This window comes from Hesperophylax consimilis, chromosome 18 (assembly GCF_061612785.1).
Source record: "Hesperophylax consimilis isolate HC1 chromosome 18, BYU_Hcon_1.0, whole genome shotgun sequence".
NCBI lineage: Eukaryota > Metazoa > Arthropoda > Insecta > Trichoptera > Limnephilidae > Hesperophylax > Hesperophylax consimilis.
The window spans coordinates 34,122,179-34,138,235 of record NC_142853.1 but is presented as its reverse complement, the minus strand read 5'-3'; the positions used below and the strand labels follow the sequence as shown (position 1 = coordinate 34,138,235).

Genomic DNA, 16,057 nt, shown 5'->3' with positions numbered 1-16,057 from the left:
AGCTGTTGGACTCAGATAATAGTAGTTGTAGGAGAGAGGAAACCCCAAGGTCGACAAATCCTACCACAGATGAGCTGTTGAACTCAGATAATAGTAGTTGTAAGAGAGAGGAAACCCATAGGTCGACAAATCGACCCACATATGAGCTGTTGGACTCAGATAATAGTAGTTGTAGGAGAGAGGAAACCCATAGGTCGACAAATCGACCCACATATGAGCTGTTGGACTCAGATAATAGTAGTTGTAGGAGAGAGGAAACCCATAGGTCGACAAATCGACCCACATATGAGCTGTTGGACTCAGATAATAGTAGTTGTAGGAGAGAGGAAACCCCAAGGTCGACAAATCCTACCACAGATGAGCTGTTGAACTCAGATAATAGTAGTTGTAAGAGAGAGGAAACCCATAGGTCGACAAATCGACCCACATATGAGCTGTTGGACTCAGATAATAGTAGTTGTAGGAGAGAGGAAACCCCAAGGTGGACAAATCCTACCACAGATGAGCTGTTGAACTCAGATAATAGTAGTTGTAAGAGAGAGGAAACCCATAGGTCGACAAATCGACCCACATATGAGCTGTTGGACTCAGATAATAGTAGTTGTAGGAGAGAGGAAACCCCAAGGTCGACAAATCCTACCACAGATGAGCTGTTGAACTCAGATAATAGTAGTTGTAAGAGAGAGGAAACCCATAGGTCGACAAATCGACCCACATATGAGCTGTTGGACTCAGATAATAGTAGTTGTAGGAGAGAGGAAACCCCAAGGTCGACAAATCCTACCACAGATGAGCTGTTGAACTCAGATAATAGTAGTTGTAAGAGAGATGAAACCCATAGGTCGACAAATCGACCCACATATGAGCTGTTGGACTCAGATAATAGTAGTTGTAGGAGAGAGGAAACCCCAAGGTCGACAAATCCTACCACAGATGAGCTGTTGAACTCAGATAATAGTAGTTGTAAGAGAGAGGAAACCCATAGGTCGACAAATCGACCCACATATGAGCTGTTGGACTCAGATAATAGTAGTTGTAGGAGAGAGGAAACCCCAAGGTCGACAAATCCTACCACAGATGAGCTGTTGAACTCAGATAATAGTAGTTGTAAGAGAGAGGAAACCCATAGGTCGACAAATCGACCCACATATGAGCTGTTGGACTCAGATAATAGTAGTTGTAGGAGAGAGGAAACCCCAAGGTCGACAAATCCTACCACAGATGAGCTGTTGAACTCAGATAATAGTAGTTGTAAGAGAGAGGAAACCCATAGGTCGACAAATCGACCCACATATGAGCTGTTGGACTCAGATAATAGTAGTTATAGGAGAGAGGAAACCCCAAGGTCGACAAATCCTACCACAGATGAGCTGTTGAACTCAGATAATAGTAGTTGTAGGAGAGAGGAAACCCCAAGGTCGACAAATCCTACCACAGATGAGCTGTTGAACTTAAGTACGAGTTGTAGAATCGATCCTTTCTCATTTATCGATCGTGTATAAACGCCAGTATCTCACAGCATCTTCCATTGAAATACTGGTAGAACAAGAATGCTTGTGCTCTAAAGATAGCAATCCCTTTATTTAGATAGTTTGTACTAAAAAAAAGGTATTTACGTGATTAAAACCGCCCAAGAGTCCCAACTGCTCCCAACCGTCTAGAACCAGTGAGACTATGGCAATCTCAATTGAGTTATGTTAAAGGTAGGTGAACTGAAGGTAGTGGGGAGAGAAAGGAGACGGGGGAAAGATAGGTGGGAAGTACCCGGCTATTCAGATTGTTCACCAAACACGTCTAAATTTAGCGACTTTTGTCTCGTGTATGGGTTCCGCCGCCCCGAGAACCGCTTACTTGTTGACAAACACCTCTGCCGTATACCACGCCAAGTGTTCGCTGTGTTGGGTAACTTAGCAGGGGTGGCCGGGTTAATCGGGTCGGTGTGTCCGGCTTTTGGCGGCGGATGCGACTTTCACTCTTGGACACACTGATACCTACTACCCACCGCGTATACCTGTTTTGTTCCCAGAACTTCTTCTCCTTCTTTCCTTTTCTTAAAAGGGCCATCCACACAGCATTCCCGAATATTAAATAGGCCCCAGGAGTAATTATTGCCTCCTGGATGGGGTTAGTGTAAAAATAAAACGATTTCAAGTAACGTTTCGATACTGAATAGTGATATACCTATCACCATTCAGAATACTGAGACTCCGGAGCACGCCGCAAATATACCAACTTTTTTAATCTAATAATGAAACGAAGATATCACTAACAATTGAACAAAGATATCACTTATAATTAAATGAACATATCGCTAAGAATTATACAAAGCTATCAATAATAATTAAACAAAGACATTATCACTTATAATCAATTAGAAAATATCACTAACCATTAAAATTTCGTTTACGAAGCCCACGTACTCAGGTTCTCTATAAAATGCTAACAGAAACTAGAATAAATTATTATTAAACGGTTGCTTACACATCCAATAAAAGCACTTGCATTTATACCATTCTGACTTAGACGATAGAAATGAGACGTAAATTGATAAAATCTCATTGCACAGCCACCCACTGCAGAAAAATCTTATTAGTTCCTTACACAAGACGGCGTGCATCTAACTTTACGCCTGTTGGAAGTACTGTTATTTATTTTTGTCGGAGAATTTTAATAATTTGCCAACTAAAACAGTTTTACCTCAAAAGTGACCATGTTTCAAGAAAAATATATTTATCTTTCCACGTTGTGGATATTATTTTATTTAAAAACATCTTTGGATTTAAGTGCAACAGTTCTTATTGACGAATAAATGACCAACATGCTATTATCACCAGACTTTCTCCGCGGCAAATATTTAATTAATTACTTCATTCTCTGGAACTGAAATTTACCGCGGAAATTTAAAGGTAAACTATTTCAGCTCTTGTCAATAATGAGTCGTGAAACTTTGAAAAATCATTTCACCGTGAAATAAGGAGAGACTAGATATTGCGTGCTCTATAACTGAAATGTGAATTAAAGAATCATAAATAGAAAAGAACTGAAATTCGATTGAAATTATAAACATATTTAGTGAAACTAAATTGAATAAACCAGTTAAAGTTAAAGTTTATTTTGAGGTCAAAGGGTTTACAATGAAATAGGGGTGCACGAACTCTCACCAGCAACTTTATACCTTAATTTGGTCAGAGTTGAAAGGAACAAGGTCATCTGAATGCAAACGTTAAAACCGTTTATGAGAAGTTCAAATTTGTTACAGCTTCTAATAAAACATAAAATGAGTTCAATATTATTAGTTATTAGTTCAAAAGAAAGTGTTGAATAAAATATCTATTGCTTTACACTGAATTCTGTCTAAGAGAATATCGAGGATAAAAAGCGTGTACCGATACTATTTTTCATGGCATGTTCTCGGAAAATAATTCTTTTATTTAACACGTTGACAAACTGTTAAAAGTAGCCTATCGGGATTTTCTTCTCATTTATTAAAATTAAAAGCTTCGAAAAATTGTTTAGTTTTGATAGGTACACGTCAATTGTGATGATTATGGCTTAATTTCAGTATTGCATTTGAGTTTGAAATATTTCTATTTACATACTCGTAAATCCCCTACAGACTGAAACACTACTGGACCAATTACGCTGAAAATCTCAATATTAGTTTTAGGAATGTATAAATTGGTTTGAATGGCAGAGGAAGTCGGGGACACCTCAGGAAGACTGAACGCATTATCTTTGCAATGGAATGAGATACGATGCCGAATTAAAGACGATGTAATGTAATTTTTCATAGGGGCAATATGATATATTGCAGTGAGTGGTAGAAATAGTCGGGGACGCCGGATGAAGACTTAGAAGATGAAAACTATTATCTCCAGCCGGAAAGAGATACACGTCCGAATCAGAGATGATATTATGTAGTTTTTTAACATTAAAATTATGGTATACAGTATTGAATAGTGGAAAAAGTCAGGGACGCTTGGTGAAGACTTAACGCGTTATCTCTGCACTGGAATGATATATGGAGTTGAATTAAAGAAGATATTATGTAGTTTTTTAACAGTAAGATTATGGTATACAGAATTGAATAGTTGGAAAAGTCAGGGACGCTCGGTGAAGACTTAACGCGTTATCTCTGCACTGGAATGATATATGGAGTTGAATTAAAGAAGATATTATGTAGTTTTTTAACATTAAGATTATGGTATACAGAATTGAATAGTTGGAAAAGTCAGGGACGCTCGGTGAAGACTTAACGCGTTATCTCTGCACTGGAATGATATATGGAGTTGAATTAAAAAAGATATTATGTAGTTTTATTAACAATAACAATGTTGATTTCACGATATTATACGAAGTGAATGGTAAAAATAGTCGGGGAGGCCCGAAGAAAACATGAATCAAATAATAATTTGTGATAAAATTAAACGTTCGTGATGAACAAAGAAAGATACGTAAGAAGAATGTATGACGTATATGTGAATGGTAGAGAAAGTCAAGGACGGTCGAGGAAGACAAACAAGGCGCGTCCAATTGAAACAAATACTTTACAAATGAAAACAAAGTGTATACAATGATATTATTTCTATCTTAAAAATGCACCCAGTTTTCGGGTAGATTAGAATTCAGAAACTCAAAACTTTACTCCAAAACATTCATAACCCGAACAACGCTGGGTACATGTCTGCTTTACTGAATATTTATCGAATGCTCCAAAATTACGTTTGCCAATATAAATTGCGAAATTTTTTATGCTTCCGATTTTGTTGTCCGGGTTAAATCTTCCCCATAGGAAAAACTAAACCCTTCCACTCACTTTTCCACAAATGATCAGCTAGTCAATCAACACTATGCAAGTGCATTATATAAGTAAAATAAATACAAAACAATACAAGAACAACAACACGTCAACTCACCAGAGATCAAATGGGAAAAAAAAATTCACCGACTCCAGATATTTTCATATCAGAGGGTTCGGCTCGGTAGTACTTCTAACAGGGCCTATAAATCCTACTGATCCCTCAACATAAATATTTAAAAAATCTTTCGTTATCCTACATGTATTCAAAATGACCGACTTTTGCATCTTTATATATAAATTTTTTGATAGATCTAATACGCCTAAATTTTTAATGAGAGAGCTAGGTATAATGCCAGTAGCCGAAATAACGAATGGTAATATTTTTATAGTCTGAGAATGCCAAATTCTTTTTATTTCGTTTCCTAAATCTGTGTATTTTCTAATTTTTTCATTAACAGATTTTTGAATGTTACAGGAATTTGGAATAGCGACATCAATGATATAAGTTATTTTTTTAATTTTGTCATGTAAAACTATATCGGGTCTATTATGACTAATTGTTCGGTCTGTTAGTATAGTTTTATCATAATATATTTTATAAAATTCGTTTTCTAAAAATGAATTTGGTTCGTATTCATAGTATGGCACTATATTACGGCAGTCAATCAAGTTATGTTTAATTACCAAATTTTGGTGAATTATTTTTAAAACTTGATTGTGCCTAAATGTATACTCGGACGGTGCTAATATAGAACATCCAGATATAATATGTTCTATAGTTTCCGGAAAAGCCAAACATTTTCTACACAAATCATCAATTTGATTTGAATCTTTGATTATATGCTTTCTATAATTTTTAGTATTAATGACTCTATCCTGAATGGCAAGCATAAATCCTTCTATTTCTGCGCTCAACTCTCCAATACTCAACCATTTGTTTGACGAAAATTTGTCAACATATGTTTGGTTGAGATAATTGAAGTGTTTTGCGTGTAAAATTTTATTTGACCAGGAATCTAATAATTCCTGGTTGGGATTTATAAAAATGTTGGCATTCTCATCGTATAAATTTAAAGGTGTAATATTTCTATCTGCCTTGCAAATTATTTTGTGCATTTCTGAGCTATGAGCTTTCCTATGGAAAAAAAGTTCTGAGCATTTCTACCTGATTATGTTTTAAAGAAGTTATTTTGACTATACCTCTACCTCCTAAATTTCTAGGTAAATTAACTCGTTCTATAGCTGAATTTGGATGATGGCAATTAAACTTTGTTAGCGTAGTTCTAATTAATCTTTCTAAGTTATCTAAATCTGTATTAGACCATTTAATTATGCCAAATGAGTACGTTAATAGAGGTATTGCTCAAGTATTTATTGCTTTTACTAAATTTTTAGCAGATAGATTGCATTTTAAAATTTTCCTGATCCTAGTTTGAAATTTAATCCTAATATCATTTTTAATACTAGTATGGTCTAATCTATTTGATTGTGGGTATCCTAAATATTTATAAACCTCATCCCTTTTCATACTAGTAATTTGAAAATTTCTAAATATACTCTCGTCCCCATCTACAATTTTGCCTTTCTCTATATTCACATTAATATTTTTGAATAATTTCCATTGGTACCATTATTATTTGGCACATAAGAAACCAAAGTATTTTTTTAAAAAAGTACACTATATCAGAATCATTTTGGCCAAAAACTCGATGGGAAAAACCTGCCGTCTTTGCCTGCCTTCCTGTCCTGCCTTCTTTATTGTATACTGTGAAAATCAACGCATGCGTTTTTATACTTTAAACTGCATTTTACATGCATTAGGTTGGATCATGGGCTTTTGAGTGACTGACATATGTTTCCCAAAAATGCATGTTTAAAAAGGTTAAGCTTAATGCAAAAAAATATTTATACAACTTACGCTTAATTCATGATTATTTATACAAATACGCTAAATTCGCCATTTATATTGACCAATTGTTGTGTTAATTGACATAAACAAAAAAATTTGGGAAATAATAAATAATCACCTTGAATGCTAAGTAATAACTTAATCAATAAAATAAAATTAATAGCCATAACCTCTGCTAATATACTAAATAGCGCCTTTGAGGTTATATTTCATGAAAAGGTACTAGAAAAAACATCCAGTTAATATTACTAAAAACGTTTGGAAAAAATCATTGATTTACAAGGTTTCCTTGAAAAATTCAAGGATCACGCAATAACCACGATTTTTTTTTCTATGACGTTGGCTACTGATACATTATGAATGGTTTATGCTTTGAGGCATTACTTGGAATTAAAACCAGACACGTGACAGAACATTAGAGCAGATTTCATTATGAACACAATATTGTCGCTTTCATTAGAAAATATTCTTTACGCAACACTCTTTTGAACCAATTGCCCGAAGAATCGCCCACAAAAACGCACAAACATTTATAAATTTTTGGATGAATTTATGATTTAAAGGAGTTATTTGCAAAAAAATCCTTTTACGCGTCGCCAAGTTTTAATTGCTTGAAAATATATTATACCACGTGGGCGTTGTAGTAATCCCAGAGAGAAGTCGTATGTGACGTCATCGTTATATTATCTTCTGTATTTTTCGTTTTCATACAAGACATCTGAGAAGGAAGATGACGATCGTCGATGACGTAGGTACGTATGACGTCTCTCTGGGACTGCTGTACTGAATATCTTCAAGAAATAACATCAAAGCTTCTAGTAAAAACTGGTAGAATGTGAGCATTGGATACAATGCTCGGAAAATGGTCGATCGGCTAGTAGTTAAATAGACAAAAGCGTCGGTTTTCCACCCATAGTCGTGCGTTCAGTTCCTCTGTTAACTAAGTCTTCCGTCCATTGCACAGGGATTATTTTCCATTGTAATATAATATATATGATATATAACGATGGCAGAAGGAGTTTTTCAAATGTTGTCAGGTTGTTCGTACCCTGGAAGGTTTTATTTTTTTAGAAAAAATTTAGATATTTATTATTATTAAACATACTAATAACAGTGAGTATGAAAAAGGGAGCGGTATAATGCAGCATAATGATATTCTCGTCACTTGGTCTGGGAGACTAGATACGGTAGGGCTAATCAGGATATTGCAGCACTATTGTCTCCCAGAATAGATGAATGTGTGTTGCATTATGAATAAAGTGTGAGAGTGGTGTGGATCATATTCAACGGATCATTGTTTTGACAAGAGTGTTTCTTGTTATTTGCTATGTCCCTCTTAATTCTGATAGCGACGAAGAGAAAGATGACTTTTGGACTGGTGTGAACGATAATTAGACTAAAAAATATGAATGAAAGGATTATAATGGCAGGCGATTTGAATGGGTGGGTAGGAATTAGACGTGACGGATTTGAGTCGGCCTTTGGTACGTTTGGCGATAAAAGAACGAATGCCTTAAAGTATGTTTAGAGTGGAACCTGTTTGTGTCGAATTCTTTCTTCGATCATAAAGGTATCCACTAATATATGTGGGAAAGAGGAAATGAGAGGTAAATTATTGATTTTGTAATAATTGGCTCTAGGTTGAGAGCCGTTACCGAGGACACAAGAGTTTTCAGAAGGGCTGGGGTTGAAACTGACCACTTCCTGCTAGTGTCGAGAGTAAACCTCTTTCGCGGTTGGCGCTGTAAAGTGAAAACGGTATTAACTCCAACAAGAGTCAAAATAGAAAACCTGTATGCATGTTAATTGTAAAGAGATGAGATTAAATGAGAAAAAAATGGACGGTCTAAGTATAGACAATACATGGAACCACATGAACCTGTTCTGTTCATGGTGGATTAATGCAAAACGAACTCTAATTAGAATTCTTGCCTGAACAGACTATACAATAATTACAATAGCGTATTATCCAAGGTGGATATTTTCATTTGCGAACTTACCAAATAGAAGAGGTCTATAAAAGAATATTTCTCTGATGGTTTGTGAATAATGTTGTGTCTCTATATTGTTTTTTATTACTATTATGATTTGATTTATATCTACTCTCCATGGATATAAATGTATTGATAAATATTTTGTTTTGTAAATTTTTTGTTTTATATAATCATTTGTTTTGCATTAATTTTTGATTTCATATTCCTTTCTTACAAATTTAATTTACGTATTCCTTACTATGCTGTCCCAGTAGAGGTAAAGTCACAAGGAGGAAATCCATAATTGGTTTTATTTTGGCTGTATAATACTTATGTACAAACTGAAATAAATGGATATAAATGTATTGATAAATATTTTGTTTTGTAAATTTTTTGTTTTATATAATCATTTGTTTTGCATTAATTTTTGATTTCACATTCCTTTCTTACAAATTTAATTTACGTATTCCTTACTATGCTGTCCCAGTAGAGGTAAAGTCACAAGGAGGAAATCCATAATTGGTTTTATTTTGGCTGTATAATACTTATGTACAAACTGAAATAAATGTAAACTGTCAATTTCCGGAAAATGAAAAAATAAAAATTAAATAAAAGTGAGTCTTTGTGAATCTGCTGGAGAGGTGTGTAGAATGATTACGCAAGGCAGAGAAAAAGGTGATACATCTGGAACGATGAGATTAAAGCACTTGTCTTAGAGAAGAAGATAGTACGGTTGTGTCTGATAGCTGTTGGCAGTTCTTCCAGCGAAGAGAGGGATTGAACGAAAAAAGTGTATAAGGGATGCATGAAAAGAGAAAGAGAGTTCCAACTCACTTTCACTACAGGAAAAAAACGAAAGAAACCCCCGGAAGAGGAAGAGGAAATCAAAATGACAGACCACTTCCAAGAAAATATTAAACTGTTTTGGAAGGAAATAAAAAGGTCCTTGAGTAGTCCAGAAAACGGGAGCATGAAAGTGATAAAATTGAAAGTTGAAAAAAGTTGACTAATGAGGAAGAAATAAAAGGGATGAAGTATTTTGAGGAAGGCTTTGAAAGCAACCCGAATGACAGTGATTCCAGCGGCGAATCAGATATGAATGATGATGGGGCGAATCAAAGATATTAGAATATGAAGAGATGTGCTGTGAGGTATACCTGACCGTCGGCGTATCCCGGTCTATTGAGCGTGATTTTAATACGCCAAAAATTCGTCAATTTAGTTGAATTATTTTTGTCACGAAGAATTGTTCGTCCTCGTTTTATTCAAAATGGCGTCTTGTTCAGTAAAAAAATGCGACACCATATTTTCAATTTCAATTTCACCAGTAAGTACTCAATATTTAAACGAATCAAATCAACATTCAAACGAAGTTTCAAAGTTGTTATCGTTGTCATTCACGTGAGCCCCCACACTCTGCCGTAAAATCTATCATGGACCGTACAGCAAAGCTAGTGATGGAACGCAATTTCGTTTAAATACTGACTCTCGATATTTTATCTGACAATTTTTTTAAAAATATATTATTTTTGTTTCTAATTATTGGTGTGGACACTGATGGTAGTAGAAAAAGGCAATGTTTTTCTTTTCAAATACAAAATATTTTTTGATCATGGGAACCTATGATTGTTTTTACCTATGAACTTTGATTGTAAAAATGGAGTTTAAATGCTTTTTTTACCATCTCTCCCGATGTAAATAGTTATTTCTTCTAGAAATTAAGTTGAAACAATGTATTGTTCAAATAATTTGCGAAAATAAAGAAGTAATCTGAGCAAGGAAACTGTACCCCATTCAGCCCCACAACTACTTCCCAATGAGGATGCCATAGTCTCACTGTCTCACAGACGGTTGGGAGTATTTAGGACTCTTGCTTAGTATTCCATGAAAAAAACGTGATTATTTATTTATGTTAGGTTACTTATAATTTATCTTAAATATTATCAGATGGAAATCGAAAAAAAGGAAAAATTAAAGAAAAGTGGATTGATGCAAGGGGGTGAAAGGGAAACTGGTTTCCCATTTGCCATAGCATCATTTGCTAGTCTCACTTTAGCCAAAATGATTTTAATCCAACAACAAAAAATCTGATATTTTTTGTATGGGCTGTTCCTACATTCAAACTACCATATATGATTCGGTGCGTTTTCTATTTATTTTATATAAAGCATATTTCTAGAATTTTAAGTCGGATAAGAAGAATTAATATCTTTTTGTTATTTACAGCTCTCAAGTTAACCCACAACCTCTACTTCACTCACTACTACTACTGCGAAAACACCAGCAACAAAAAATAACTTGCAGTTAAAAGATTAAAAAAAATAAAATTTTAATTGGATCTCAAAAATTGCATATAAAACGTCTTCAAGCAATCAAACGGCAATATCAAATAAAAATTAAATTGATGACAGATGTCCTGAATGCATTAAAATAAAGAAATCGCCTCCTTCAACCTCACAACATACCCCAATCGGGTATGCCATAGTCTCACTAGCCCTAGATGGTTGGAAGCAGATAAGACTCTTGTGCGTAGCTCAAATACAAAATAAATTAATTATAAATCTCATTTTATGGATTTTTACAACAAACAAAAACACTCATTACATGTGTTATTATGATTTACATTATTGGACAAAACTAAAAAAATTGTAAATACGGAAGAAATTTAGTTATCTATTTGTAGGTATGAAATAATGGACATGGATTGTTATGCCAAACGCGTTCAGAGTCCAGAGCACACTTATTCACACTATTATTATCTGTTCTAAGAATAATAATTTTTTATGAAATGAAAGTTAAACATGAAAATTTTGATTGAAATAACGATTTTTATATTGATTTGTGTGTTACAATCCATATCCATTTATATTTATTTATGTTTGCATTTATTGCTAATCGCGAAAGCCGTTGGAACGTGTAGGCACGGGAATCTGGTTTAGTATTAGTGCTAAATGCGAAAATGATACTTTTCATGTGTTAGTTCGGAAAGGGCGGACACTTTAGCGCAAGCCAAGGCGCGCAGTAGTATTGGTTAAGAAAAACGGCGACATTAGGTCCCATAGTAAGAATGTTCGACTGGATATCTCCTAATATTCTAACATCTTTGGGGTGAATGTTACCGGAATCAGCATGGATGAGATAGCCGTATAATTCTCACATAGGTGTGCAATCTTTTTAACAATTTTTAAAGGAGGATTACACGCTTTTAGATTGGAGAAGGGCCGTGATCACGCTGTTACACAAAGGTAAATGGTCACGTACGGAATGTGGGAATCAAAGAGCTATTATTCTGCTAAGCTCAAGGCAAGCTGTATGATATAATTATGAAAGAAAGGAAACAGAGGAAAAAATATGGTATGTGCAAGGTGCTTTACTCATAAGTGGAAGGGGGCGCATGGACCAGATATTTTCGTTGCGTATGCTCATTTAGAAGTTTCTGAAAAAAAATTGTAACTTTGCCTTTGTACATCTACAAAAAGCATACGACCGAGTCGACAGGAAAAAGCTATGGATGGTGTTGTCCAAGTACGGGGTGAATACGGATCTCACACCGGCAATTGCGTCTCTCTAAGGGGGAAATGTTTCATGTGTAGGGTGAACGGTGGTTTTACGGGGTAGTTAGTAGTATCACTTAAACTAGGCGAAGCCTAACAAAGTGCCGCCCGCAGGGCCTAGCAGAAAAATCACGCGGAATTATTATGTTACTGATTCTGCTATGTACTTCTTCACTAATACTTCTATTTTCACTTACCTCCTGGGAATACTTCGATTATTATCACATGTTTGTTTTCATAAATACTTTTATATTATTTATGTTATACTTTTTCTGGAAATGGATCAAAATCGTATAGTAGTGAAATATTCTCTGCTTAGCATTTCATTGATAATGTGTCAATTACCTCCTTATATCTACAACGATACAGATATAACTTGCAACATGAATTTGATTGTCGATCTCAACAAATTAAATAATTACAGTTGGAAGTCTTATAGTTAAAAAATTATTCACCAGAATAACAGAAGTATGTCAAACATTGATGATTTTCTGTTATTTCTAGATCAATTCAATCATAATAGAATTAAAATTAAAAAACTGTTTCACTTTGTTCCACTTATTTATTATTACCAGGACCGGTTTCATCCTACTACGGACATTTTCAGACTGGTCTGAAAATGACCAGTCTGAAAATGTCCGTAGTAGGATGAAACCGGTCCTGGTAATAATAAATAAGTGGAACAAAGTGAAAAAGTTTTTTAATTTTAATTCTATTACAATGGAATTCCACCACGAATTAACAGTGCAAAAACTAGACTCATTAAATTCAATCATACTTTTGATTTTTTAATTTTATCAGAGTGTTGGATCAACAAAAACAGCTTCACAAATTCTAAAATAATAATATATCTTTATTTTTGCGGGACAGGGAAAAATATCACAGTCGCAGTCTTGATCATAAAAAAATACTTATAAACTTATAAAGCAGGAAAAAATATATCGAAGCGCAAATGTAGAAATAAACTCACTAAAACAATGATTGGATGACAATTACCTATTAACTTACTACATAACATTTACACTAACGGACAAACAACCTTTCAACAATAAATTCGAAAATTCACAACCCATGTAAAAATAATTCTGACAGTTGCAAATCACCAAAATGCTCAATACTGACAAAAGGAATTTCATTAAATATTTAAGCACACTACACTAATGCTACAGAAGCTTTACTATGCGCTAATCCAATCAATTCTCCAATACGAATAATAGGCTGGGGAAGAGCATACAAAACTAACTTAGACTCACTGGAAGTAGTCCAAAGAAGACTCATTAAAATAATTCTAAAATCTGTCAGATTATTCGACTCGTGAATTATTCCAAGAATTTAATTTTTTTAAAACGAAATCTGTCAAAAAATGCATTACTTCAAATTCCCAAAGATAAACTAATAATAAAGGCATTGAGCACCAGACCGAGAACCACGGGACAAAATAATGATCCCTAAACTTAATACAACAACGACACAACACCATTACACATACTCAGTCATTAAATGTTTTAACGAACTCCCTAAAGAAATACATGCAGAAAAAAATTATGAAAAGTTTAAGAATACACTTTAAATACACTTTACCTCAGACTAATTTAATTGTTTGGTTTATTATTGTATAAAAAATCAGTGTTAAAAATATTTCTTTAAATACACACGGAATTTTTGAAATTTTCTGTAAAATATATACATTTTATTTTTGTAATATTTAGCGTATAGTTATCTGTTATTATGTCACACATGTTCATAATTTTAAGGTTTATATGTGCGGTAGTATAAAATGAATTAATTTTAAAACTTAAATCGACACTCTAATCACCTTAATCACGAGTTAATCTCGATTAAATAGGTAGTCATTCGATTTTAACAGCTTAACATATGTTTGTAATGTTTTTTTAGGTTAGGAAAAGAGATGAAACTTTTTAGTACTTTTTTTATATTTAAGCAAGGTTTTCCAGGAAACAGTTTCAATATTTAAGAAACAGTTATAATTTTTAAGAAGCAGTTATATTTTTCAAGAAACAATTATAATTTTACAGTTACAAAGATTTTTGAGAAATAGTTATGATTATTGAGAATGAGTTTATTAATAAATTTTTAAGAGACGGTTGTATTTTTTTATGAAAAGTGTTTAAAATTGAAAATTTCCGAATACCATAAAATATATTTTTATAAAGAAACACGGCGTTCAGCACTACTATAGAGAATGGAAAGATAATGTGAGCTTACCAAGTATTTTGTAGTCTAGTTCGCCCGGCTTGGGATCTTTGGCGCCAGACATCTTTCCTATAAAAAAGGAAGCCGCATGCAAAGCCAGTCAGTCATTTATCACAAGGCAAATCCGCAACTCAAAAATACAAAACTACGTTGTTTGTACTAAATTATTTGCTTTAAATTATTAAGTTGTTTATAATGAGAATACGTATGTTCAAATGTTGGGCGAAGCATACGCTGTACTTTAACTATTAAATGTCGGTTACATCATTTAAACACATTTCTTTAACGAATGATTCCTGACTTTATCGATTCGGTGCGCAACACTGCCATGCGAATGCTAGGTTTTATAATCTGCAACGCAAAATCTTTTTCTAATACGGCAGTCATAAAAATGCTTTATTTTACTTTGGTTCGTAGCATTCTCGAGAGTGGCTCGGTAATTTGGGGACCCGAAGATGCCATACACTCAAATGATATGGAAAAGGTGCAAAAAAAGTTTATACGATATCTTTGCAAGCGAAAGTTTGGGTACTACTCCGTGTTATATCACTATGACTTCTCGCTGGAATGCTAGGACTAGATCGTCTAGACCTAGACTATAGTCGTTAGGAGAAAAGATGCAATGCTGGTAGTATCACGTAAGTTACTCAGCGAGCACATCTAATGTTCTAGAGCGTATTACGGAGAGAGAGACAAGTTCCAGTAAAACCTCAATGAATTCACGATGATCCATCGCAACTGGTTTAATAAATGTATATAATAGATTAATGTATTTATATGATTAATTATAAATGTTGTGATTTGTTGGAATCACTGTTTTTCACAAGTAAACAATAAATAAATGAAATAAATTTGCTCCCGAAGAATATGAAAAATTTAATATTGTATTCGGACCGAAACAAAAATATAGTAACTTTTTATGTGAGATAGGTTGATATAATGTTCACCACTTATCCAGAGGTTTAGAGAACGCTTAAGTAATGTTTGAGGCGCGTAAGTAAAAAATTAAGTAAGGTAACAAGTAATACATATTTGTAATAAGCCTTTACTTTGTGACTCGTCATAATTTACAATAAAAGATATAAATTTGTTTTAGACCACTTTAATTTTAATTGTACTCTACCGGTTTCCGAAGCACCCTTCCTTCGTCAGTAGAATATTAAAACTGAGTTAAAACTGATTAACACTGAGTTTTAATATTCTCCTGACGAAGGAAGGGTGCTTCCGAAACCGGTAGAGTACAATTAAAATTAAAATGGTCTAAAACAAATTTATATCTTTTATTATAACGAGTAATATTTTAGTGAACGCCAGCTAATATATGTTTTCGACGCGCTCGAGTACAAAGTTAAATAAAGATCACATTTTTAGTGAAATCTAGCTAATATATGTTTTTGACGCGCTTGAGTAAAAAGTTATATAAAGATCACAGTTCATATTTTAGTGAACGCCATCTAATAGACGCTCGTGAGTAAATAGTTAAGTAAGGATCACAATTCACATTTGAGTGAACGCTAGCTAATATACAAACAGCTTTTTAACTGAAAGTCGTACTCGCCAAAAACATATATTTCCAACACAAAAATGTAACACCACTTTTGCTCAA

At 33.9% G+C, this 16,057-nt stretch overlaps 1 protein-coding gene across 1 annotated transcript in view; it reads right to left on the bottom strand.

Moving 5' to 3' along the window:
• The window catches only part of LOC149415703 (uncharacterized), a 39,756-nt gene extending 25,241 nt beyond the window's left edge, over positions 1 to 14,515 (bottom strand). The window contains exon 1 of the mRNA XM_089642422.1: positions 14,464 to 14,515. Coding sequence (XP_089498548.1) covers positions 14,464 to 14,515 — 52 coding nt within the window. The remainder of the gene's footprint in view (positions 1 to 14,463) is intronic.
• Between the last annotated feature and the right edge of the window lie 1,542 nt (positions 14,516 to 16,057).